The sequence below is a fragment of the Tupaia chinensis genome, unplaced genomic scaffold (genome assembly GCF_000334495.1).
Source record: "Tupaia chinensis unplaced genomic scaffold, TupChi_1.0 Scaffold145652_1, whole genome shotgun sequence".
NCBI classification, from domain to species: domain Eukaryota; kingdom Metazoa; phylum Chordata; class Mammalia; order Scandentia; family Tupaiidae; genus Tupaia; species Tupaia belangeri.
The window spans coordinates 1,533,486-1,560,177 of record NW_006205509.1 but is presented as its reverse complement, the minus strand read 5'-3'; the positions used below and the strand labels follow the sequence as shown (position 1 = coordinate 1,560,177).

Below are 26,692 nucleotides of genomic sequence, written 5' to 3'. Positions count from 1 at the left end.
GCCCCGAACCGCCCCGGCCCCACCCACCACGGTCCAGCACCTCTGACCCCGCCCCTTTTTGCTCCTGGACTGGGCCACGCTTCTGCCACTGGCCCCTGCAGCCACTTGCTACGTCTCTAGTTTCAGGCCTGGCTCCTGAAGGGGCACATTCCTTTCAGCAGAGCTAACTCAGATTTTCCCCGGCTGTCAGACTGGCCATCCCTGTGTCTCCACTTCCAGCCTCCCTCGGGCCACAGTTTGTAACTTGCCATCTCAGCGGATCCCGCCTACTGCTCTTCAGCGTCCTTCTACTCCCAATCTTTTCCTTCCTTGGTGCCCTCCATGACCTCAATCTCCTGTCACTGCTTTATCCCTTAACAAATTACAGTCACTTTTCCTCAGAAAAAATGGACTTTCATTCTTCTCATGGGGAAGAGGAAATGGAAGAAAAGCAATGTGAAAAAGGAGACACACCCAAACAATAATACAAAGGCAAAGAAAAATAAATGATAGCCAATGTTTAACAAGTTTTCTTTCGTGCCAGGTACTTCACGGGACATTTTACAGAGGTTATTTCATTCCTTCACCCTGTGAAGTTATAGTATTCCCACCATTTTTGTTGAGTGCTAACTAGAAAGATGGAGAGGGAGAAAATGCCCCCCAATGGGGCATGGTCATCCACAATCCCTTCTCCATCCTGTTGGGTTTTGGGTACACACACACCCAGCCTGTCTTTCAAGTTGCTGGGGCCAGGATGTGAACCACAGTCAGTCATGTGGGATCTGGCTCCCTTAACCACTACACTACAGGGCCAGCACAATCCCCACTATTTTATGGATGAGTAGACTGCAGCCCACAAAGGCCAAAAGCTTACTCAAGGTTATATGGGCAAGAAGTAGTAGCCTGGGGGCCAGCAGGTGCCTTAGTGGTTAAGGCTCTGGACTCCCACCTGGCACTTCAATTGGGAGCTTGAAAATCATGCCCAGCACGTGCACGAATGCCCTAAATCCCAAAAGGAGGTTGATGGAGAAAGAATTGTGGCGTGGCATCCCCATGGGGGGTGGTGTGACTTCTCACTTTCCCTCTCACTGCTTCTGTCTCCGGGATGTGCATGCACCCTACAGCAAAAACCTAAAAAAAATAAATAAAAAAAATAAATAAATAGTAGCAGCTAGAAAGTAGTCTTGACTCCAGACCCCTGAGCTCTCATTCTGTTATCTGCCTTAATCTTGGGTTTTCACACTGAACACTGAACTCTTTTGTGGAGCTACATAAATTAATTACGAGAGACTAGCTAATTAGAACGATCTGAACAAAAGATTAAAAGAACTAAATCTTGGTCCAGACACAGTATCATGGGCTGGTTGACACTGCCACCAGCAGGCTGAGTTCATGTGGTAGACACAGGTTGGTTCCCTGCCTGATGTGGTATATATGTGCACATACCTGAGGTTCCAGCTACCTAGGAGGCTGAGGCAGGAGGATCAAGACTCAGACAGACTCTGTCTAGGACTGACCATAACATAGTGGTTAAGCACTATGTGTAGGAAGCTAGATCTCACATGGCCTACCACAGTTTGAACCCTACCTCAACTACTTAAAAAACATGCTAGGCACCAGTGTGTGTGTGCCTAAAATCTGGGGAAGATGGGGAAATGGAAAAGGGATTATGCGATGATCACGCCTAATGGGAGGTGCTTTCTGTCTCTCTCCTTTTAGCACATGTGCCCTCTGACCATAAAGAGGGAAAAAAAAGAGACACTATCTAAAAAGAAAATAACTATAAATCTCCACCTCTCCTCCAAGGACAAATAAAGTAACTTTATAACTAGTAAGTCATGTTTATGCGTTAGAGTTTCAAAGGGGGTGGGAAGCAGCCATCCCAAGGACTAAAGGTTTTCCTTTAGCTCAGTGTTCTCCAACTTCAGTGTGCATCAGCACGGGCATCAGCTAGTCCCATCTCTCACATGGAAAGTTCACATTTTTCTGGACCTCGTCCAGAGAAATTCTGATTTCAGGAGATTGGGAGTAGGGTCCCATTACTCCCTTCTAACACATTCACAGGTGATGCCACTGCCTACTGCCGCTGTTTCGCAAACCACCGCCTGAAGCCATTTTTGTCCAAGCCCAGCAATAACTTAGTGGTAATTATCCTGTGTTCAAAGTACATTTTTAAAGGAAGTAATAACTCTCCATGGAGATTTAAATCAGAGTTCCCAAGGAACAGAGAACATGCTCACAGGGCATACAGGAATCTGTGCATCGGTCTGACACCTTATTCACAATTCTGTCCGCAGAAAAATGCACTTGTACCATTTCACATTTGGCTGTTAGAAAACCTATCGCAGGCTGGCCTCATGGTGTGGTAGTTAAGGTGGATGGATTCCATATGGACAGTTGTGTGGTTCAAGTCCCAGATCTGGTGGTTTGAAAAACATGCCACGTATGTGCATGTGTGCCCCAAATCCCAAAAGGAAATAGAAATAGAGAAGGGATTATGATGTGACTATTCCCCACGGGGTGTGTAGGGGGGTGCTTTCTTATGTTTTCTCTGTTTCTCTCTGGAGAGTGCACGTGCCCTCCAGCAAAAAATGTAAAAGAAGGAAAAAGAAAACATACTGCTAATGAAACAGATGATGAACAAGAACTGGGTGCTGCCTTCACTTCGGCCAGGAGTAATCCAACTACTAAATTGCTAGCACTATGTTGGCCTTGGAGCAGAGTCTCAATATAACCATCTCATGGCCCAAACTGGCCCCCTTTTCTACTTCACCAACAGAAAAACTTTTATCCTATTGTGACATTTATATACCAAGTCCGAACCGGATTATCTTCATTTAGGAGCTGAAAGAATAATTAATGCTATGTTTGCTTGTAGGTTGCTTTAATTTTTTTCTAAGAATGTTTCGTGTTACCTGGTCATTCTCTAGACAAGGACATCTTTGTATTGTATTGAATCTGGAGCTACTCTTTGTTTCTATGCTTTATACTATAAGGATATGTCTAAGACTGATATTAAAAAAAAGGTTCTTCTATGGGAACCAGCAGTTAGCGTAATGGCTATGTCGCTGGACTCCCACGTAGTCGACTGCAGTTTGTGTCCCGGACCCAGTGGCTTAAAACTCACGCCGGGCGCGTGTATGTGCGTGCCCAAGATCCCGAGAGGAGAATGGAGGAGAAGGGATTGCGGTGTGGCCATCCCCCCTGGGGGGTGATTTCTCGCTTTCTGTCTCTATGTCTCTCTCTGTCTGTCTGGCGAGCGCACGCGTCCTAGAGCGAAAATCTCTCCCCCCCCCCCCAAAAAAAAGGTTCTTCTAAAGGTAATTTCAGTCCCCAAGTACTGGATATGTGCCGACGTATTCAGTGATAACCATAGGCACTCAGACTTTTTGGTATAGAATCAATGTACATAGGATCATGGCCTAGTGGTTAAGGGAGCTGAAGCCCACGGGGTTGATCACAGTTTGCATTCCAGCCAAGAGGCTTGAAAGACACACCAGACATGTGTACATGCGCATGCCTCCATGTCCCCAATCCTGCTAAGATGGAGAAATGGACAAGGGATTGCAGCGTGACCATGTCCCCAGTAGGGGTTGCTTTATCTGTTTCTTTTTCTTTTTTTTTTTTTTTTTTTTTTTTTTGAGAGGTTTTTCGCTATAGGGTGCGTGTGCTCACCAGACAGACAGAGAGAGACATAGAGACAGAAAGCAAGAAATCACCCCCCAGAGGGGATGGTCATGCCACAATCCCTTCTCCTCCATTCTCCTCTCGGGATCTTGGGCACACATGCACACGCGCCCGGCGTGAATTTTAAGCCATCGGGTCCGGGACGCAAACCGCGGTCGACTACGTGGTTGTCCAGCGACATAGCCATTAGGCTAACTGATGGTTCCCGGTCTCTTTTTCTTTTTAAAAATTACTTAACTAACTTTCTTTCTCTCTTTCCTCCTCTCTCTCTTTCTTTCTTTCTTTAAATTTGGCCACAGAGGGACACAGTGAGAGAGAGAGAGAGAGAGAGAAAGAGAAAGAGAAAGAGAAAGTGAGAAAGCAAACCACCAGGTCCAGGACTTGACTGTGGTTAGCCATGTGGGAGTTGAGCAACCTTAACCACCACGTCACCTGCCAGACCCTATCTGTCTCTCTCTTTTTCTGTCTGGTTTGTGTATGTACTCTCTGGCAATTAAAAAATAAATAAATAAAGTCAATGCACATACTGAGTACCATGTGGACGAGTTAGGGTATCAAGGAGTGAGTCCCACAGTAAAGGTAGTTAAACTCAAGCCAGGATTGGGTATTTTATGAATGTCAGTAGGGGGACTGTGAGTAATGAATGACTTGATGACTTGTTCAGTGAACAGAGATTTCTAAATGACTTCAGCTTGGTTGGGGCATGGCAGGTGAGGCAAAAGCAGAACGTAGTACTCTGTCATCCACTTAGAAGACCAGGCAGGTTAGGTATGATTATAAGGTGAATTGTTAAATGTCGAGTAAAAACAATAAAAACCACCACTGGATTCTGAACTGGTAAAACAAACATTTTGAATGCATGTACTAATTCTTTTGACAAATTGCTTTCCAATTGACGAGAAAAATTTCTTCCTTCAGGCAGGATGAAGGCTCAAGATTAGCCCAACACCACCACCTAGTGGTGGAATATACTCATAGTTCTTTTCACCTAAAACACATTAGTCCTATTTGCCTATATTCCCAAACTACTAAAACAAAAATAGGTCATGAGAGGCTGCAATGATGTAAAGAAATAATGGAAAGGGGACAACTAAAACATTCAAATGTAAATTAAAAGCTTTATTGAATAAAAATGTTTCAGATTAAGCAAGAAAGCAGAATATTTTACATCTCTAAAAAATATTATTGCTAAATATATATAAAAGTATTACAAAGAGAAGCCTACAGCTTAAAACACCTCTAACTCCCATACATACAATTTGGAATATCAATTATGTACAAAAAATGTACTTGAGTTTAAAATGTCCCAAAGCCTGAATACTAGAAAACCATCCCAAGAAAAAAGCCTATAGTTGGTTTAATTTCACCCTGGGAGTACTGTCTGTCATTAAAACCAATACATTTCAGAGCTGATAAGTATTTAAAAAATTAGTGTCTCAGAAAGGGGATATCAGAAGTGGATTACATGGTTTGGAAATCTGGACTCAAGTGGTTTAAGGCGGTTCTTTCTCTTATTCCTCCTTTAAACTCCCCACTTTGCTCTAACATGGAACGTGGTGAAAAGTGATCAAAAAGACCTTACCCAAGTATTGCAGCTTTCAGTAAGTTCTGAGAAGCGCAGATACCACCAGAGAAGAAAGCAATCACTTGGGGTACAAACTCATTGGCAAATACCACAGCTTATCTGGGAGACGGTGGGTCTCTCCAAGCACCAAAGCACATGAGTTGGTTCTTCGATTGCTTCCAAAGGTGCTCTGAAAAGATAGCTATATTATACCTCAATAATTTGGTTCAGGATGTAGTTTAGAGAGCAGGATGCAAAGCAATAATTCCTTACATATATCAAAGTAAGAAAGTTAACCTTAGAAAAATTTTAAAAGACTAAATATTTGATATCTCTGAACAGATGAATGCTAAAAAATTGATATTCATTTAAAAATATACAAAACTGTGCCCTTTATACTAAAGTGCATTCAGTTATAATGTTTAGGTTTCTAAATCTCTCCCATATGTTCTCTCATTCCACCACAGGGTTTGTAGTGTGTCAATGTGCTACTAACCATCCATCTATTGTAATATTGCCTTTTGGGAATACAGTGGAATCTGGACTGTATGAGATGGAATATTTCTCGGCTTAAAGCACTTATGTGTACCATCACTGCTAAAATGGAAGATTTAAGTAATGTTATCTCAAGCTTTTAGAACTGGTTTGTTTAAGCTGCAGTGTAGGTTTCTTTTGAAGCAGGAACGCTTTGCCAAGTTATTTCCACATAAATAACAGTTCATGCTAAGATACCTGTTTATGTGCATCACTTTGATAAAGGGCAGTGGCTCACTAACACTAACACAAATGAAAAACCCACTGCAATTTGTCATTCCTCGTCGTCATCCTCATCGTAGTACCGGTTTCTCTTTATCTGTTCTTCCACAGACAGCTCTTTGACCACTTCTCCCTCCCAGAATCCCACATCCTGGGATTTCTGATGCTGAGTAGTGAACTCTTCCGTGGAGGTGTTGTCTACAAAGCTAGACCATTTGGGAGACTTGGGCTCTAGTGGAGATTGCTGTTTAAGGAGACTGCTATCATCTTCATCTAAGTTTGCACCATTTTCTACTAGATTCTCACTCTCCATTTCAAAACTATGAACTTCCCTACTTCTTCTCTCTTCCTCCCCTCCTTTAGATTCCTTATTTTGCCAGGTTGTTTTTCCCACACTTCCATTCCTCTCGAAGGCCTTAGCCTGTTCCACTTGTTTCCTTTCTGTTACTACTCCTCCTTCAAACTCTTCGATCTGCTCTGACATGCTTTGGCCTTTCCTGATAGGAGGGGACAAAGTTTTGGGGCTCTTGACAGACGCGGTTCGAAAGGAAGCTGCTACAGTGAACGGGCGGCTTCTTTCCTTCAGCGAGGAAGATCGTCTTAGCTTCTTCAGATCCAGATCTACATCTTCAGGAGCTTCAGGCTTGCTGATGTCATCCTCAGGAGGCCATTTGGGCTTACACACCTTGATCCCTTCCTCTAAGGTGCTTCCTGAACTGCCGAGTTCGGCTGGGGGTGGCCAGGCGATCCTCAGCTTCTTGGTTTCGGCTGGCTTGTCTTCTTTCTCCTGCTGAGAGGAGGCCTTGGCTTCCATACTTGCAGCTAGCACACCAACTTTAGCAATGGGGGCCTCTTCCACCCCTGGGCTCTGAGGGGCCTCTCCTGCCATCGGAAGCTGAGCTGGTTTCTCCAAGGTCTCTTCGTTTTCACTTTTGCTTGCCCACAGATCCTTGTGTGGTCTGTGTCCAAAGCCTTCATCATAGTTGCCTTTAGATTTAAAGAGTTGATTGAAGTGAGGTTTACAATAGATTCTCCCATGTAAAGATGCATATGTTCCTAGACTGTTGTTGAAAGAACAAGAGCATAAAGTTAGCACATCTTCATACTCTCATTTATACCAGTAGGCTAAAATCTGGCAATTGTAGTATTTTTCGGAAGATGCTAAGCGAGAAAAATATCTTGAAAAGCACATCGATGTCCCAGCATTCCCTTTTAAGCAGATTAGTTTTCATATCCTTACACAAAACATGCTTGCTTCCAAAACTGAACACTCACAAGTCATTCTTCCAACTGGTATGTGTTCCCCATTTTTAAATGATTTTATTCTCCTCTGTCAAAACTATTTTAAATATTAAGCTGGGTGTTGGGGGCCAGCAAGTGGCATAGTAGTTAAGGGCACTAGACTCCTATATGGCCGACTGCAGTTCAAGTCCCAGACCTGGCGGTTTGCTTTCTCACTTTCCCTCTCTCTCTCTCTTTCTCTCTGTCCCTATCTGGTCAGATTAAAAATAAATAAATAAAGTTAAATAAAATAATTATTTTTAAAAAATATTAAGCTGGGTGTTGTGGTGTGTGCCTGTAATCCCAGCTGTTACAGGAGGCCGAAGCAGGAGGAACCTGAGTTCAAGGCCAGCCCACCACAGTGACACTGTCTCAAACGAACAAGTAACAGTAACGAAAACCTAAAACTGAACCAAACAAACTAAATATTTCTGCTTCCTGGGAGTCTTCCTTACATAATCTTACTTAGCTCTGATCATTCAGATTTCTTTCCTCAGTGTACATAACCTGTAACTATTTAAAATATTTGTCTATGAAGAGCTGAATCTTTGTGTTCCTACTTTCCTATTTGAGTTATCACTTAAAAGCAGGGCCAGTGGGCGGTGCAGTGGTTGAGGTAGCTGGATCCTACATGGTTGACTGAGCAATATGAGTCCCAGATCTGGCAGCTTGAGAAATATTCAGGACACATGTGTGTGCGCATGCCCAAAATCCTGAAAGGAGGGTGAAATGGAGGAGGAGGTATTGTGGTGTGACCATCCCCCACGAAGGGCACTTTCTCACTTTCTCTCTTTTTCTGTCTTGCTCCACTGAGTACACATGTCCTCTGGCAAATTATAGACAAATAAAAGCGTAACTCTATAGGAATGGGTATAAAGCTGTATAAACCAATGGCACTCAATAGCGACCATTGATTGAATAAAAGTAAGCTATGGTTAATAGGAGAACAATTGGGCCAGCGGGTGGTGTGGTGGCTAAGGCAGCTGGACTCTCATATGGCTGACCACGGTTTGAGTCCTAGACCCAGTGGCTTAAAAATCATGCCAGGCATGTGTGTGCATTCATGCCCCAAATACTGAGGAAAATAGAGGAGAAAGAATTAGAGTGGCCACCCCCCTAGGTGATTTCTTAGTTTCCCTCTGTCTCACTCCGGAGAACACATGTGCTCTATGGCAAAAAATCCTTAAAAAGAAAAGAAAAAAAAGAAGAAAGAAAATAGTCAGTAGTAGGTTAAAAGGTAGGTGTCAGAGCTGGACAGCCTTTAGGAGACTTGGTGTCTCTTGAAAGGTAACAGTTTTTTTGTTTTGTTTTGTTTTGTTTTTAAGAGAGATTTTTGCTGTAGGGTGCATATGCTCGCCAGAGAGACAGAAAGTGAGAAATCACTTCCCAGGGGGATGGTTGTGCAGCAATCCTTTCTCCTCCATTTTCTTCTCAGGATCTTGGCCATGCACCCACACATGACCGGCGTGAATTTTAAGTAGCTGGGTCTGGGACTTGAACCACAGTTAACAACATGGGAATCCAGCGATGTAACCATTACACCATCTTTTATACTCTCTTTAAAATTGGTTACTTTTTGGGACCAACAGATGGTATAATGGCTACATCACTGGACTCCCACATGATTAACCACGGTTCAAGTCACGGATCCAACAGCTTTAAACTCAGGCCAGGCACGTGAGCGTGCGTGCCCAAGATCCCGAGAGGAGAATGGAGGAGAAGGGACTGCGGTGTGTGACCATCCTCTCACAGGGTAATTTCTCACTTTCTGTCTGTCTGTCTCTGGTGAGTGCACATCCCCTATAGCACAAAACCTCTCTAAAAATGAAAGAGAGTATAAAAGCATTTTCACAAAAAGAAATAATGTACTTTGGATAAAAGAATATAGTGGGGGCACCAGCCAGTGGTGTGGGGGTGAAGGCACTGGACACTCCCACATGGCCAACCACAGGTCAAGTCCTAGACCTGACGGCTTGCTTTCTCACTTTCTCTCTCTCTCTCTGTGTCTTGTTCTGGTCAATTTTTTAAAAAATGAATGAATAAATAAAATTAAGTAAATAATTCTAAAAAAAAAAAGAATATAGCGGGTGGAAAAAGAACTAATGTGTACACGTTACAGTGGTGCATTTTCATTCAATAAAAGGAAAAGTGGTCTAACCAGAGCTATCTAACACTGGAACTAGCTGTAGTTAGGTATTTACCCCGCTGTAAGTATCACACAGATGTCAGGACATCTTTAATTTTATTTTATTTAAATCACCAGAGGGTGTGTGTACTTGTGAGAGAGAGAGCCCTTCATTGGCGTATGGTCATACTGCGATGCTTTCTCCCACTTCTCCATCCAGTCAGGATTCTGACATGCACTCACATGCACACACACGTTTTTCTTTCTTTCTTTGTCACCCAACATGTTTTTTAAGCCACAGGGGCTTAGAATTTGGTCTGTGGTTGGCTATGTGGGCTTTGGCTCCTTTAACCACTAGACCAATACCAGGACATTTCAAGAATATTTTAGAAAGAATGCTGGCATTCTAGAAAAACTAGAGGAAGTAACATATTGGTTACTTTCTTTTATAAAATTCTATGATTAAAATGAATTAATATAGAATATTTCTCACATTTATCTCCATACCTTAAGTTACTTGCTAGAAATGATATGGAATATTTTCTCAGAAATAAATAAAATGAAGCAACATAGAGAAAAATACACGCTCTTCAGGGACCATTATTACTACTGATACAGTGCTTAGGATACTTTAAAGTAAGAGTTTAGGCAAGTAACCTCTTGAGATTTCTTAACTTTGTGATACCAAGGGAAACATTCTACTATAAATTAAGTCACTGGGGTTTTACCTGTAACCCATGTTATTTAAGCTACAGGCCTAACACGTAAATTAACGTATCAATGTACCAAGAAGTTCCAAACACCATTATTATTTTATATGAAAGACACATCATTTAACACTGCTTTTTACTCTACTTCAGAGCCTTCAGTGGAATACCACATTAGCACAATGCTTGAAGTACCAGTGTTCTAAAAACCAGACTCCCTCTGGAGCTCCAACTATACAGAGTGCTGGCTTGTTTTGGTCTGGCTTACCTAAGTTTGTTGTTGCAATAGGAACAACGGAAACAGCTGATGTGAAACACCTGCTGGTTGGCCAAGAGACGCTCCATTGGGTAGACCGTCTTCTGACATTCCACGCAGGTCTCTCTTGCAGGTGCCTGAAACTTCTAAGAAAAGGAAAAGAACAACATTAGCAAAGACTGTGGTTAATTAGTAGTCTGCTGAGATGGGCCCTATGAATTTAATTTACAGCTCTCTTAGCTGGTCAGTCAGTTCTGATAGGAACACTGCTATGGTTCTATCAGCTGACTCTTAACAGCAAAGATGCCCACCTGGGTTCCTTTCCCAAACCGCTGGCTGTCCCAAGTGTAGCAGCCATGGAGGACAGGTGGAGCTAGTGTTGGATTGCAGGGAAAGGCTTAGCTAAGCCACAACACACTTTTCAAAAGTACATACAACATGTTAGGAGCAGGGTAGAGGGGGGATACTGAGAGAAAATATATCACATGTAGGAGAAAGAAGTTTGATTCAGGGGCCAAGTGAAATCAGGACAGACTATTATAAAAACAGATTCTGAAGGAGAGAAATTTCAAAGTGAGAAAGAACATTTGGCTTTGGGAATTAAGAAAAGGCATTTTAATAAAGCATCTTTTATTCCTTTCTACTTATAATCTGATTGATCATCTAGGCATAAAGATTTTATGTATTTATTTATTTATTTTTGCTTTATGTTTTCTGTGCTTGCTGGAGACAGAGACAGAGGGAAAGTGAGAAATCACACCCAAAGGGGATGGCCATGCTTTAATTCCTTTAACTCTTTTTCCTCCATTCTCTCAGATTTGGGGCATGGACTGCATATGTATCTGGGGTGTTTTATAAGCCACTGGGTCCAGGGCTCGAATTATGAGTTGGTCATGTGAGATACAGCGCCTTAACCACCATGCCACCTGCTGGCCCAGCATAATGATTTCAAACTAGTCAAAGCTGACACACAAATGGAACAATTTATAAGAGACAGAAACTATTTTATTAGAAGTCCAAAAGGAAGCATAGCTCCATAAAGGTGTAAGTTTTATAATATTTCTAAAAATCAACAGAGAATAAAACCAATGCAATGGGAAATTCATTAGTTAATGGCTGGGAATCCATGAAATCTTTGTAAAGAATAAAATAATTGTGGGCATAGTGGTTCTGCTCAATTCTAAAGAATATAAAATAATCAGCATTCTAGCACTGATAAAAGCCAGAATCTTAAAAATGTCATATGTTTTACATGGTAAGAAATTATTACATGGCTTCCTAAGGTTGAGATAGGAATAAGAATTCCCTAAGTGTTTGAGTGACCCTTGACTTGGTCTAACATGAACACCTCGACGATAGCTGCAGGAAACAGCTTAGAGGGCCAGGAAGCCCTCATCAGCATCTAGAAGGTCTCTTTTGCTGTCCAGACTAGGTGGAACCTCACCAGAAAACAAATGGTGGTAAATAATACAAGTAATTCCCAAGTCTCAGGATGTGAATGGTTAAATTAAACCTAAAATAAGGCAGGTTATAGGCAAGATCATATTTTTCAATTAAAACCTCAAATCTAGGCCCATAAAAAAAATCAGACTTCTGGTTTACTTGCCGCATGATTCATGAGGAGGTCAAGGAAAACAAAGGAATAGTTTCCCAAATAGATTCGGACAGGGAACGAGAACAGAAAATTGAGCGTAACATGGAAGTAAAGGGAAAAATCTATAAAAGGGAGTTTAATAAAATTAGTGGTGAACTCTCAAATAGCACTCAAGAGATTAAGAATGAAGGTGCTAAACTAAGTGGAATAGGCTACTTAATAGCACTGTCCCTTCATTCTAGGGGTAAAAATCCTAAAGGGAAACATTTAAAGAGTCAAAAGACCATAGACTCCAGCCTAGTTTACCAAGCATTAGGGAGGCATTTAGCTGCGGCCAGCTGTTATTGTATTGAGAGCTGCTGGAAGTAATTAAAGCATTAATTGGCACTCAGAATGATTTTTTCCCCCTCATTCTTAGATGCACATTCTAACAAGACAGGACCTAAATGGAGGTGTCTTTTGATAGTTTTAATTAGGGTTTCTCTAAAAGAACTAGGTCTTTGTCTACCAAGCAAGAGATACATTAAAATGCAGAATCAAATCTGCATTTTTTAAACAGTACAAGTGAAGCTATTGGAGAAAGCCTGTACAAATCACAATTCACATAATGTAAAAGTAATAGGACAAATGTGCTTCTCAGATTGAAAGTCTTTTTTCGTCACAGAGAGGGAATTCTGTGTTTTTAACACTTTAAATAGCTTTAGGAGAATAAGTACTCATTGTGGTCAGCAAAGACAGGATAGGAGACAGAAACTTCACATGGTCTAAGAGGAAATGGGAGTTACTCTGCTAAAAGGGAAGAGAGGGACACAGCCCGCCTCCTTTACAGATATACTGAGGGCAAGCACGCACTGAGCAGGCTGCAGCCCAGCCAGCGGAAAGGAGAACCGGAGAGAAAGCTAAAAGTTGAGCTCACATTAGGAGGAAAGTGGAAGGCAGGAGCAGAAATTAGGTACCAGGAACAGGAAGCAGAAGCTGGAAGAGACAAACAGGAACCTTCAATGAATACACAGCATTTGGTGTGCCCTGGAGGGCTTTACTGCAGCTGAGCTCAAACTCACACACTCAGATCCAAGAATAAGATCACTTTTTTTTTTTTTCTTTTTCAAGTAACTCTACTAATTGTGGCAAAATCAGTCTCACTTGTCGTATATCCCTGAGGCTGGAACATAGCCTGCTAAAAGGGAAGAGAGGGACACAGCCCGCCTCCTTTACAGATATACTGAGGGCAAGCACGCACTGAGCAGGCTGCAGCCCAGCCAGCGGAAAGGAGAACCGGAGAGAAAGCTAAAAGTTGAGCTCACATTAGGAGGAAAGTGGAAGGCAGGAGCAGAAATTAGGTACCAGGAACAGGAAGCAGAAGCTGGAAGAGACAAACAGGAACCTTCAATGAATACACAGCATTTGGTGTGCCCTGGAGGGCTTTACTGCAGCTGAGCTCAAACTCACACACTCAGATCCAAGAATAAGATCACTTTTTTTTTTTTCTTTTTCAAGTAACTCTACTAATTGTGGCAAAATCAGTCTCACTTGTCGTATATCCCTGAGGCTGGAACATAGCCCAGTTCAGGAGAAAGAAATTTTATGAGCCTTCACCCACACAAGGAGTGTCTCATTAACAATTCTTTAGTGTCTTACAACCTCCCACACCTGACCCACAAGGGCTCACTCTTAAGTGGAGCCTTCACCCACACAAGTAGAAAGTCACTCTTTCTCCTTAACATCATATTAATAGATGGCTAACTCAAACAACTGACTGACTACAGCTTTGAACGAGCCAGGCCTACCAGCTTCCCATTATTCCTATTCATTTCTCACATAAATACTATTTGACGTTTCTGCAGCAGCTGCCTGAGGGCCTTTATAGTTTCATAAAGACGAGAGGATCCCAGCGTGGTATTCTGCCAAGTCATAGTGGCTGCGGCTGCGCCTTCCCTTTCTTTTCTCTGTCCTGGGCACTCAGCCACGTTCCTGTAATTGCCCCCATGTCTATTCAGACAACAGGAAGCATAGTCAGTGCCCCCAAATCTCGACCATTATTGTCGGCCTGGCATACATCCTGCCCATGTCTGCATGGCATGCCCAGACTTGGCACAGCCACGTTTAAAAATGCTGCCAACGTGAGAATGTTAGGCATTTCTTATCTTTACGATATATATTTTTTGCAGTTAGTAAAAGGAGACTTTTTATTCCCTTTGCTCCACCAGTTTTCACTTGTAACCAAAGCACCAGCCCATCAGCTGCTGTATCAAAGTTCACACAGTAACAGAGTTAGAATTAAAACTTAGTGCTCCAGACTCATGAACCAACAGAGCATTTTTCTAAATGGTCCTAGAATGTTAAATTTCCATAACTAAAGAAACCTCTTTGGAGAATAGAGCAGATGCTAACTCAAATGAAAATAATCTCACTATTGCACTTTGAACAAACAACAATGTTCTCTTTGTTTCAAATTAAAGTGAGTAGATAATATCTTCAGGATATTTTGAAATGAATGAGGCAATACATAAATAATTGATGTTTACAAGCATGGTCTTTCCTCTACGAGGGATATTAGGGAGCCTGTATTGATGAACATCTTTAAAGCTATCTTTTGAATAAATTCACATGGCTTAATCTACATTCTGTCATTCTCTTATATGTATTTTTTAGTCTAATGAAGACCTTAGTTGGTGTGTGTGTGTGTGTGTGTGTGTGTGTGTGTGTGTGTGTGTGTGGTGGGGTGAGGGGCAGTAGCTGGCAACAGGCAGTACAGTTAACCAGCCTTTAGACATATAGTGGAATCAAAAGAAAATTCTGTATTGGTATCAGGCCTCAAATCCTTAGGTAGAACACTACAAAAGTGTCTTTCATTTCCTCCAATTTGTGCAAAATACCTAGGTCATGAAAATTAAATGCTTCGCCACATAGTACATGGATGGACTGACTGTGTGCAGCCTTAACCCTTCCCCTAGCTTTTTGTGTAACTCTCTGTAAAAGTATTTCAGAAAATGGTCGTCTTTTCTTTCTTTCTTTTTTTTACTATGGCTATAGAAGAGCATGTGCACTTGCTAGAGAGAGAGGATGTGTGAGAAGTCACCCACAGGGAGGATGGCCACGCTGCAATCCCTTCTCTTCCATTCTCCTCTCTGGATTTTGGGTACACACACACACACACACACACACGTGCCCAGGGTGTTTTTGAAGCCACTAGGTCTGGGACTAGAATAGCACCATTGGCCGGCCATGTGGGATCCAGCTTCTTAATCTCCACACCAGCTGCTGGCCCTGGCAATAGTTTTATCTTTGCCAGACTGCTCTGTACGTAGAAGAAAGATTAGGGCCTTGGGAAAGCAATAATTCGACAGTGAGAAAGATTTAGATGCCCTCTAGCTTCACAAAATAGTACAAACCTCCTAACCTGTCCACAGAGGGAGGAACAGCTGGCAGACTGCAATGAGTGTCTTCTCATGCAGTCTGCCATGTTTTCTCTCCACGTTCATCAGAACAGGCCAAGGAAACCTAGGGTTGGGCTGTCTTGGACATAGTGGCACCAAGGTCGTGTTCCCCAGGGACAGTCACATCTCATTGCCTTTTCCTCCCTTATTCTCCCTTCCAGGAACACTTAGATGACTTCTTTCACACAGGAGACCACAAAGCTTAGCAGATCTCTGAGGCTCTCAATTTCTTTTTCCAATATTATTGAGGATTAGTTTACAATGAAAAGTCCTTGAACCTCTTGAGGTAGAAAAGGTCTGACTCCTCACAGGGTCCACTGAACTCTGTTGTTCAGAATAACACTCCTTTTGAGAATGAAGCTGCAACATGAACTTCATTAACTCCAGGTCTTGTCAACTGAGTGATACGGCCAGTGTTCAAAACATACAACATTCTTAAAATTTTTAGAGATGTTTTTACTATAGGGCACATGTGCTCGGTGGAGACATAGAAAGAGAGAAGTCGCCACTCAGGAGGGATGGCCATACCGCAATCCCTTCTCCTCCATTCATTCTCCTCTTGGGATTTTGGGCACTCACATACATGCACCCGGCATGTTTCAAGCTGCTGGGTCTGGAACTCGGACTGCAGTCAACTATGTGGGAGTCCAACAATGTACCTATCATACCATCTGCAGGTCCCCCAAATTCTTACTTTTAAAGATTAGTACTTAGGGGTTAGACAGTGGTGCAGTAGTAAAACGTGATGCTCTGTGATGCTGACCCACATGGGCGAATTACTGGTTTGAGTACAGAGACCTCCCCAAGGATGACAAGCACCCATGGGCCTGTGATCCAGAGTTTCCTGAGGCTGGGGGTGGATCACAGTGTGAAGATCTTGTTGGAGATGCTGTACCTCCATCTCTGTCTCTCTCTCTCTTAATTATGTAATAAATAAATACTTTTTAAGAAGACCTAGATAGGGGTTAGCAGGTGGTGTGGTAGTTAAGGTGCTAGATTCCCACATAGCTGACCAGAGATTCCCACATAGCTGACCACAGTTCAAGTCCTGGACCTGGCAGCTTGAAAGATCACACTGGACACATGTGCACGCATGCCCAAAGTCCCAGAAGGAGAACAGAGAAGGGATTACAGCATGGCCACTACCCCAGGGGGTGATTTCTTTCCCCCCCTCTCTGTCTCTGGTGAGTGTACACACCCTAGAGCAAAAACCTGGGGGGAGGGAACTAGATAGCTTTTATTCTACTTTATTTTTTATTATTTTTAAAAATAATTATTTTATTTAATTTTATTTATTCATTCATTTATTTTTAATTTGACTGTAGAGAGACACAGAGAGAGAGGGAAAGTGAGAAAGCAAGCCATAAGGTCTGGGACTCGAACTGTGTATGTGGGAATATCCAGCACCTTAACTGCCATGCCACCTGCTGGTCCTGCCTTTTTTTTTTACTTCATTAGGCTAAAATTTAAAATGAACTGATTCTCTACCTTAGATGTCCTATTTTCAGTAACAGACAGGCGCTAAGAACAGTTTTTTTCTGGGATATGTGGGACCCAAAAAAAATCTATTCTGAGTGAACAAGTTTATTCTTAGCTGTATGTAATTTTCCAAAGTGGAGAAAATACTTCTGTTGCGTAGTCTATAGCCACAAGACCAATTATGCCAGCAGATCTTCGCTGGACAGTAACTAAAGTATCTATATACTTGCCTATAGACTAGAAAGGGGAACTCTTGAGGAAGTGAAAATAAATTGCCCTTGCCTAAAACTGGATGTGCAAATAGGTCCCACCCAGGCTCTGTACACTATGACCACTTGAACTCTGGACCACAAGCAAACATAGGGAGCCTGGTTAGTTTACTCCTGTTTTCTTTCTTTCTTTCTTTCTTTTTTTTTTTTTTTTCCTGTTAGGGAGTGTGTATACTCACCGGTGAGAGACAGAGAGAAAGTGAGAAAGCACCCCCTATGGGACTGTAGTCCCTTCTCCATTTCCACCTTCTGGGATTTGGGGTCCACACATATTTCTGGCATGTTTCTCTAACTGCTAGGTCTGGAACTCAAACCATGCGATCAGGCAAATGGAATCTAGTTGCCCTAACCCCTAGACTATGGAGTGGGTCCTGCTCCTGTCTTTAAGCAATGTTCCAAACCTTTGAAGGCAGGGCTGTCTGCATTTTACTGCCGAGTGACCAGGGTCAAAGGAGCAAGTGCAGGTCTGAGACAGGTAGAGACAGGCTTTGCCTCTGACTCTTCTCCCTTGTGCACCGCAGAAGACCTAAATGAGATGTGTCCCTTCTCACACGCCTCATCAGCTCAGACCCTGGAGTCTGAATCAGGAGGGATCCCCACTCAGCATAGGGTTAGTCCGACCCACTATAAAGAGGAGATCTGACCTAGCAGTTGCAGGAGGAAAGCAAGACCACGTTGAGAATTTGGAAATTCTTGTGAATTCAAATATTCTCAATAACAGATTTTAGTTTGTAGATTAGCCAGGGAACTGCCCTGATCCCCTTGCATATAGAATTCATGACCAGGTCAGACTTGCTAGCTGTTTTTGGTCCAGAATCATAATCCCAACAATTATATCTGGGCAGGGCTGCTGTTGGGCAGCAAAGTAACGCTGTGGCATTTGCTACTCCGTTGGATTCCAGACACAGGAAAGAGAAAGTGCTGATGGCAGCATGAGCAGATTTTCAAGGCCAGCACAGTCATGTTGAATACATGTGCAAAGGCAATCATCCTAACCCAGATCTTTTTTCTTGTGCTTGCTTTCTCTTGCTACTTTCTCCAGCTTTTGTTCTTTTTCAATAAATCTTACTCTCCTGATCCCTTTAAGATTTTCATGTTTATTTCCTCTACTTTTCTCTTCCCCCCCCTTTAAATCCTAGATTTTCTTTTCTCCTCTATAGAGCCCCAGATCTTTACCCATCTCCTCTTCTCTTCATTCTTTCTGTCCACTAAAACTTTCATCAAAGGGAACAATCATGCACACAATGAAGAGACAGAAGTCTGAGGGTGGGGCAGCACAAACTTTAAAATTAATTCTACCTATAGAGTTTCTCTCAAAAGCTGAAACATTTCAAACAAAATCCAGCTACTTTAAAGAGCACTACAGTAGAAAGACACTAAAGAAATGTGGTGATTCATGGTTTGAGTCCTGGACCCGGCAGCTTGCCTTCTGACTTTCCCTCTTTCTCTCTGTTTCTCTCTCTGGTGAGCACACGTGCCCTAGAGCAAATTAAAAATATCAATAATAATTAACAAAATAAACAGATAATATTAAAAATAAATAAATAATAACAATAATAATAAATAAAACAACAGATTAAATTAAAAATTCTAAAAAAGAAAAAGTGTGGGTATGTGTGGTTGTTAACCTAAATAGGTGATACTGACAAAATGATTAAAACAAGTCAGTTAAGCCTAAAGTAAGTTTTGGAATTCTAAAAAGTTTTCGTTTGTTTTTACGGGAATGTTCATACAAAGGGAGAAGACTATTTTTTAAAAGTTGGGGTATAGGGGCTGGCAGGTGGCGTGGTAGTTAAGGCTAGACACCCACATGGCTGACTGCAGTTAGAGTCCTAGACCTGACAACTTGCTTTCTCACTTTCCTTCTCTCTCTCTCTGGTCAACTTCAAAAAAATATAATAATGACAATGAATAAAATAAAATAAAGTTGGAGTATAAAAGGAGACCATAGATTGAATAAGTAACCTAGTAAAATTTTCTTAGCATACAAAAATTTCTGTGTTCCTTAATATCTAATAGTATACCCTCATGTAAGTATTGCTTGAAAGCAAATACAGGCCATAACAAACATAATGATAAAAGATGTTGTTATCTCTATTCATAAACCAGTGTCTACATGCTCAGAGATAAATTGTCATCATACCTTCACTGCTTTGGGAGGAGAACTTTCAGAAAGGCTGGAGGCTCTGGCATCTGGACTTGGCAGCTTGGGATGGACAGGCTGCTGGATCTCACTCTTCACTTGGGAGTTACCTGCTTAAATTACAAAAGGAAGACTTTTTTTTTTAATTTTTAGAGAGATTTTTGTTATAGGGCACGTGCATTCACTGGATAGACAGAGAGACGGAAAGTGAGAAATCATCCCCTGGGGGAGTGGCCACATAATCCCTTTTTCTCTATTCTCCTCTCAGGATCTTCGGGGCATGCAAGCACATGCGCCCAGTGTGAGTTTTAAACAGCCAGGTCCTGTACTTGAACCGTGGTCGACTACACAGGAGTCCAGCCCATTACACTATCTGCTGGTCCCGGAGATATTTTATTGTACCTCATGGGAAGTCTCAGAAAGGGATCTTCCAGAGTTTGAGCATGTTCTACTAATAACAAGTCCTTTTAGTACCAGAAAACACTGCTCTTGTGTTGAAGAATATTCTAACACTAAACATTGCACTTCTTTTTTTTTTTTTTTCAGCTTTCATTGAAATTTTTTAAAATTTCATTTTCTTTTATAAATTCAATCACATAATTTAGCTTACAAAGTGAGTATTTCAGTATGTGAACATTTCTCCCTAGTCCAGTTGATAAAACTATAAAATATCTTCAACAGATAATACCACATTTCTTTGTCCCATTAATGCTTTGCCTTCGTATTTTTCTTCTGAATGTTCTTACTCAGACCCTACTATTCCACACACACCATGTCTGATATTTACACCCATTTACTGTGTTTGTATATACTTCAGTCAATCTGCTTCATTCATAGAGTGCAGACACTCGGTATATAGTAAGTGGAGACATAAAATGTCTCTCCTTCATAGCCTGACTTGCTTCACTCAGCAGTAAATCTTCCACGTTCTTCCACTTCCTGTCAAAAGCCAGGGTTTTAACACTATGTTTCTTAGGTTCTCTTGGGTTAGGGGGCTTTCTTATTCTTTAGTCACACACAGTAGGAATCCAAACCACCTGTTATAAATGTTCTGTGGCATTTATCTTTATTTTTTAATTACCAGAGGGTGCATGGCCTCACCAGAGAGAGATACAGAGAGAGAGAGAGAGAAGGAGCTGGAGAAAGCACCCCTCCCCCAGTGGGGCATGGTCATGCCAATCTCTACTCTCCCATTTTTCCATCATGTTGGGATTTGGGGTATGCACACACAAATACCCAACATGTTTTTCAAGCTGCTGGGGCTGGGATTTGAACCACAGTTGGCCATGTGAGATCCAGCTTCTCTTAATCACTAGGCCATGGAGCTGGCCCAAGCATTTGTCATCTTTTAAGGCTGTTCATAGATTATGTCTTCTTTTTTTGGAGAGGTTTTTGCTATAGGACGCGTGTGCTCACCAGAAAGACAGAGAGAGACCGAGAGACAGAAAGCAAGAAATCACCCCCCAGGGAGGATGGCCACGCCGCAATCCCTTCTCCTCCATTCTCCTCTTGGGATCTTGGGCATGCATGCACACGCACCCGGCGTGAGTTTAAGTCACTGGGTCCGGGACTTGAACCGCGGTTGATTACATAGGAGTCCAGCAACATAGCCATTATGCCAAATGCTGGTCCCAGATTGTGATGTCTTCTTGATAGTCAGCACTCCTAATATCTCCTGGGATGTTTCAACTAAATTGGGAAAATGTAGCCATGTGAAGGTAGAAATTTCCTGTATATAAATGTATGTGCATGCTTGTATATGTGTGTAACCTGACACTGTCTCTTTACTCAATCCTACAGCACAGTAGTCCCCAATGATTTTGGCACCAGGGACCATTCATGGAAGACAATTTTCCCTGGATTAGGGGTAGGGGGGTAAAGGAGATGATTTAGGGATGATTCAAGCACATTACACTTAATGTACACTTTAAAAAAATTTATTACAACACAATATAAAATGAAATAATTATACAACTCACTATAGTGCAGTATTTGCAGCCCTCCCCAGTGCCAACATCACCACCTCAGCTCTACCTAAGATCATCAGGCATTAGATTCTCATAAGGAACTCATAACCTATATCCCACATATATAGTTCACAATATGGTTCATGCTCCTATGAGAATCTAATAAAGCCATTAATCTGACAGAGGCAGAGTTCGATAGTAATGTGAGTGATGGGGGAGAGGCTATAAATATAGAGAAAACTTTCCGCACTCACCCTCTGCTCACCTCCTGCTATGTGGCCACAGACTAGTACTGGTCCATGGCCTGAGTGGTTGGGCTCCTTGCTACAGCAGATATCCATGGATGAAGAGGATAGAAAAGGGCCCCTTGAGGTTCTTGGCATAATAATTGAGTTGTCAGTTGCATGAGTTAATTTCCTGCTAGTATGTTCATCCCATAGAATTCAGAATACACAGAAAATCCATTTATATAGCTACTTAGGAACCATAAAAGAATTCCTTAAAATCTAGAGTTAGTCAACTAAGCACTAAAATATTATGGCTTATTTTTCAAAAAATGTTTTGCAAATCTAGTTAAAACCCAGAAACATTTCTAGTCCAAGCAAAATTATTGCAAAAGGAATGTTCCTGGATTCGAGCAGTGAGTTTTTCCGCAAGTTTAAAGGAGAATTTACTAAAACTATGTTTAACTCATACTTCTACTTTAGTTGTAGAGTTTTCAGTGTCTAGTAAACTTCTGGAGAGGAGCTAAAAATCCACATATATTTAAAAATACCACACTGAATGTCAGAATCAAAAGTGGGTGTAGTTAAGTCAAACCTAAACACATTTTTTTCTTTGGGAGAAGTGAGGCTCAAAAGGGCTCCAAAATGGGAAGAAATATTGTCCAACACCCCTTGAATCTGGCTAAGGGGAAGGGTTACAACACACATTTAAGTAAGCAGGAAAAAGATATTTTTAGCAGGCTATAATTTTTTTTTTTTTGCCAGAGAACATGTATGTTTGTTCTCCAGAAACAGCAACACACACACACGTGCACACACACACACAGAGAGAGAGAGAGAGAGAGAAAGAGAGAGAGAGAAAGAGAGAGAGCGAGAGAGTCTTCCAAGGGGGTGTGGCCATTCCGCAATCCCTTTTCCTCCATTTCTCTATCCTGTCAGGATCTGGGGCATACATGCAAACATGCCTGGCACGTTTTTCGAGCCACCTGTGCCAAGATCTGAACCATAGGCTCTATCTCCCTTAACCACTAAGTTATGGGGCTGATCCACAAATACCTATTCGTTATCACATAAATGAATAAAATCCTTCTTGGTCAAATTTTTATCAAAATTAAATTTCAATACTAGTTCATACAGCTTTAACCCTGAAAGGGTTTGGTACAAAAAGTTAGGATAACTTCAAGGAGAGAAGCATCCCCAGTATTCAGTTTGTCCCAAGTTAATAATTTTAATTGGATTTAACATGCCATGAAACATGTGAAATATATTCCATAAAATCAAGTGGAAGATTTGACCAGCTAAACTGTTGGATTTTGGTTCATTATTTTCTCAGCCCTGTCAGAATAAGGAACACCCCTGAACCAAATGTGAACAGAGAACCAGGACCTCGCCCTCTCGATCTAAGAACAAATGCTTACGGGAGTCATCTTCACCGGGGGTGGAACGGGCTGCCAGGCTATTCTCAGTTGCAGAAGCCTACAAAAAAGGAGGGGGATTAACAATCACATTAAAAATAAAAGAGCAAACTGCTGTTAATGCCATAAAAACCTGCTGACTCCAGTCAGTCACTGGCTGCCTGGGGGAAATAACGGGCACCAGAACAGCTGAGCATTTAAACAAGAGGCAGCAAATGTCTTTTATGAGGATATTAACACGCCTCTCAATTACAGAGCAACGTGAAAAACAGACTGCACACAACTGCCAAAAGTGTGCATCATCTCCCTTTGTAAAAGAACCTATAAACCGTATCTTTCTACTCCCAGCGAACAAAGCAAAACAAAACAAAACCCTCTATCAAGCTCAGAGAGCAAAGCTCCTCACCATATAACCATAATTCACTCCAAGGTAAGATAAAGTATTTAAATAAAGGATCTATTCTTTTTTATTTCCAGGTTCCCCATTTGCCAACCAAATACATTCTTCTGAAATAAGTTTGCCACATAGAAGACCTTTTGATAGCTATAAAACAAATTTACCAGGACCGGCAAGTAGCATAGTGGTTAAAGCGTTGGACACTCCCACACGGCTGACCATGGTTTGAGTCCCAGACCTGGCGGATTGCTTTCTCAGTTTCCCTCTTTCTTTCTCTGGTCAAATTAAAATAAATGAATGAACCTATAATGAATCTCTAGTATTATCTTGAAGGATAGTTCTCCCTTTTAAAACATTTTAAAAAATTATTTTAACTGCCAGAGGGACCAGCAATTGGCATAATGGCTATGTCGCTGGACTCCCATGTAGTTGACCGCAGTTTGAGTCCTGGACTCGGTGGCTTAAACTCATACCAGGCACATGTGCATGCGTGCCCAAGATCCCAAGAGGAGAATGGAGGAGAAGGGACTGTGGTGTGGCCATCCCCCCAGGGGGTGATTTTTTGCTTTCTGTCTCTCTGTCTCTCTCTGTCTTTCTGGCAAGCACATGTGCCCTATAGGAAAAACCTCTCTCTCAAAAAAAAAAATTAAATTAAATATTAAAGAAAAATAAAAAAGTGGTTTAGACATCACCTTTTTTTTTTCTTTCTTTTTTTGGAGAGTTTTTTGCTACAGGGTGCATGCGCTCGCCAGAAAGACAGAGAGAGACAGAGAGTCAGAAAGCGAGAAATCACCCCCCCCCCCAGTGGGGGATGGCCATGCTGCAATCCCTTCTCCTCCATTCTCCTCTCGGAATCTTGGGCACACACGCAAATGAGCCTGGTGTGAGTTTAAGCCTCCGGGTCCAAGACTTGAACCATGGTCAACTACATGGGAGTCCAGTGACATAGCCATTAGGCTAACTGCTGGTCCCAACATCACCTTTTTGAAGCGATCTGGTTAAATATCCTTAGTCTGAGCTTCTCTGGCCTTGGACCATCCTCTCACAGCACCTACCACACTGCTTTGTGATGGTCAACATGTTACTCATCTCCCTTCTACTCTGCTAGTTTCCTGGAAGGCAAGGACCATATGGAATAGCTTGTCTTTCATTTTTAAGTTTAGCATTGCTATGCTTAGCATAGTGCCTAGCATTCAAGATACTTTGAGTGAAAGAATGCATAAAGTTTGTTAAATATAGACTTAAATTAAGAATACACAGTAATGGGCATGGTGGTTAAGGCACTGGACTCCACATGGCTGATTGCAGTTCGAGTCCTGGACCTGGTGGCTTACTTTCTCATGTTCCCTCTCTGTCTTGCTCTCTCCTTTTCTCCCTCTCTAGTCAAATAGGAAAAACAAATAAACAAACAAACAAAAAACACAGAAATTTGAAGATAATAATTCCAAACTGATTTTTTGTTTGTTTAAATATTGATAGTGGGTCCATGCATTCACCAGAGAGAGAAAGAGAGTAAGGAAAAGCAAGAAATCCCTCCTCAGGGGGGACAGTCATACCATGATTGCTTCTCCAATTCTCTTTGTGATATTTTAGGCACACATATACACTGGCTGAGCATGGTTTTCTTTTCTTTTCTTAGATTTATTTATTTATTTATATTTATCATTATTATCATTTTTCAATTTGCTACAGGGCATGCACACTCACCAGAGAGAGAGAGGGAAAGTGAGAAAGCAAGCCGCCAGGTCTGGGACTCGAACCATGGTCAGGCATGTGGGAGTTCAGTGCCTTAACCATCAGGAAACCTGCTGGCCCACCAGCAAAGTTTTCAAGCAGCTCGGTCTGGGACTAAAACTGCACAGCTGGCTATGAGAGATCCAGTAATTTTAACCACACCACTGACTGGCCACAAACTGATTTTCTTTTTTTCTCCTAGGTTTTGGCCACAGGGTAGGTGCACTCACCCAAGAGAGAAATATAAAGAGAGACATCCCTCAGTGAGGGTGACCATGCTGCAATCCCTTCTTCATTCTCCCCTTGGGATCTTGGGCATGCAGGCACACGTACCAGGAGTGATTTTCAAGCCTCTGGGTGTGGGACTTGAACCGCAGCTGGACACGTGGAAGTCCAACACCTTCACTACCATGCCAACAGCTGGCCCCCACAAACTGATTTTTTTAAAAGATCAATTTAGCCCTATGCCCCCCTGAGCATTTGCTAAGCAAAATAATGTTCCAATGATGGTTCATTATCTGGTCAGCTATAAGTTGCAGAGCATCCCCACTGAAATTATGTGACCTGCAAAAATGACAATCTGTCCTGGCAGCTGTTACCAAATTCCCAGACACTCTACAGCCTAGCGTTATAGTTGTTTCTAATTTTAGGCATCTAATTTAGAACACATGCTTCCTTGGCAAATGGGCATCAGTCTTTTCAACCTACCTTCTCTCCCTCCTGATGAGAGAGGCAGACCTCGGGAGCCGGGGGCACATTCTCCTTTTGCTCCGATTTATGCGTTTTGATTTCACTGCTGGCTTTTGACTCATTCTACAAAATAAAAATAACTTGTGAATTTTTATAAAAATTCTCACCATTCCATTCTCTTCATAGCACATCTATTAAATAAACTTGGAATGTTAAAAAAAAAAATCTCCTAAGACTCAGATCAATACACCCTTAAATCTCACAAGCAAAACCCGTCGACTAGTGAAATGAAAAAGCAGCTGTGGACACATTCCTCAGAGTTAAATATTTATACACTAGTCTAAAACTGGATGCTCATTAGAGTAGAGACACTTCAACACTGACACACACAGACCACCCCCAGCATACGACATTTTCGTGATTCACTCTTTCAGCAGCAGAGCTTGTGGGAATGCAAAGCTTGTGAGTTATCAGGAAGACCGTCCTGGAGCAGGGCAAAGCTGATGCCAAGTGCCAAGAATTAAGAAAATATACTGACCATAGGTAAAATGCCCGGCCTGGAAAGAGAGACAGGGATGATGTAGACATATAAACACTGAAATTATATTTTATGATAACACAGAACAACCTTTTTTGGGTGAGACTTTCAAAAATGTTTTTCACATAAAGCGCATAGACTGTACTATAGACATACCTTATGTACTTCCTGTGACAGAGCTTCAATGTAAAAAAAAAAAAAAAAAAAAAAAGCACTAACATTGTCATAAGGAATAAGCATAACCACATCATCTTCTTACAAAGGAAATGGGGCAGAGTATTAAAAGGAACAGAACTACTGGATCTAAAGTCAACATGGAGATAGGTGAATATGGACATTTCTTACCTTTAGTCAGCTAGTAATTTAGTAATGAAATAATCTACTATCTTTCTTTTCTCTCGTATTTATTCATTTATTAATTAATTGTCAAAGGGTGTGTGTACTTGCCAA

General features: G+C 41.8%; 1 protein-coding gene across 3 annotated transcripts in view; it reads right to left on the bottom strand.

The window, feature by feature from the left end:
* Positions 1-5,061: 5,061 nt before the first annotated feature.
* LIMA1 (LIM domain and actin binding 1) overlaps positions 5,062-26,692 on the bottom strand; it is a 118,177-nt gene continuing 96,546 nt past the window's right edge. For 2 of the 3 annotated variants that reach the window (XM_006168173.3, XM_006168174.3), the window contains exons 7-11: positions 25,723-25,827; positions 22,887-22,944; positions 19,278-19,390; positions 10,368-10,501; positions 5,062-7,047 (exon numbers count right to left, since the gene is read on the bottom strand). In XM_006168173.3, coding sequence (XP_006168235.1) covers positions 6,039-7,047; positions 10,368-10,501; positions 19,278-19,390; positions 22,887-22,944; positions 25,723-25,827 — 1,419 coding nt within the window. In that variant the 3' untranslated portion in view covers positions 5,062-6,038. The remainder of the gene's footprint in view (positions 7,048-10,367; positions 10,502-19,277; positions 19,391-22,886; positions 22,945-25,722; positions 25,828-26,692) is intronic. The other variant, XM_006168176.3, reaches the window with a different exon arrangement.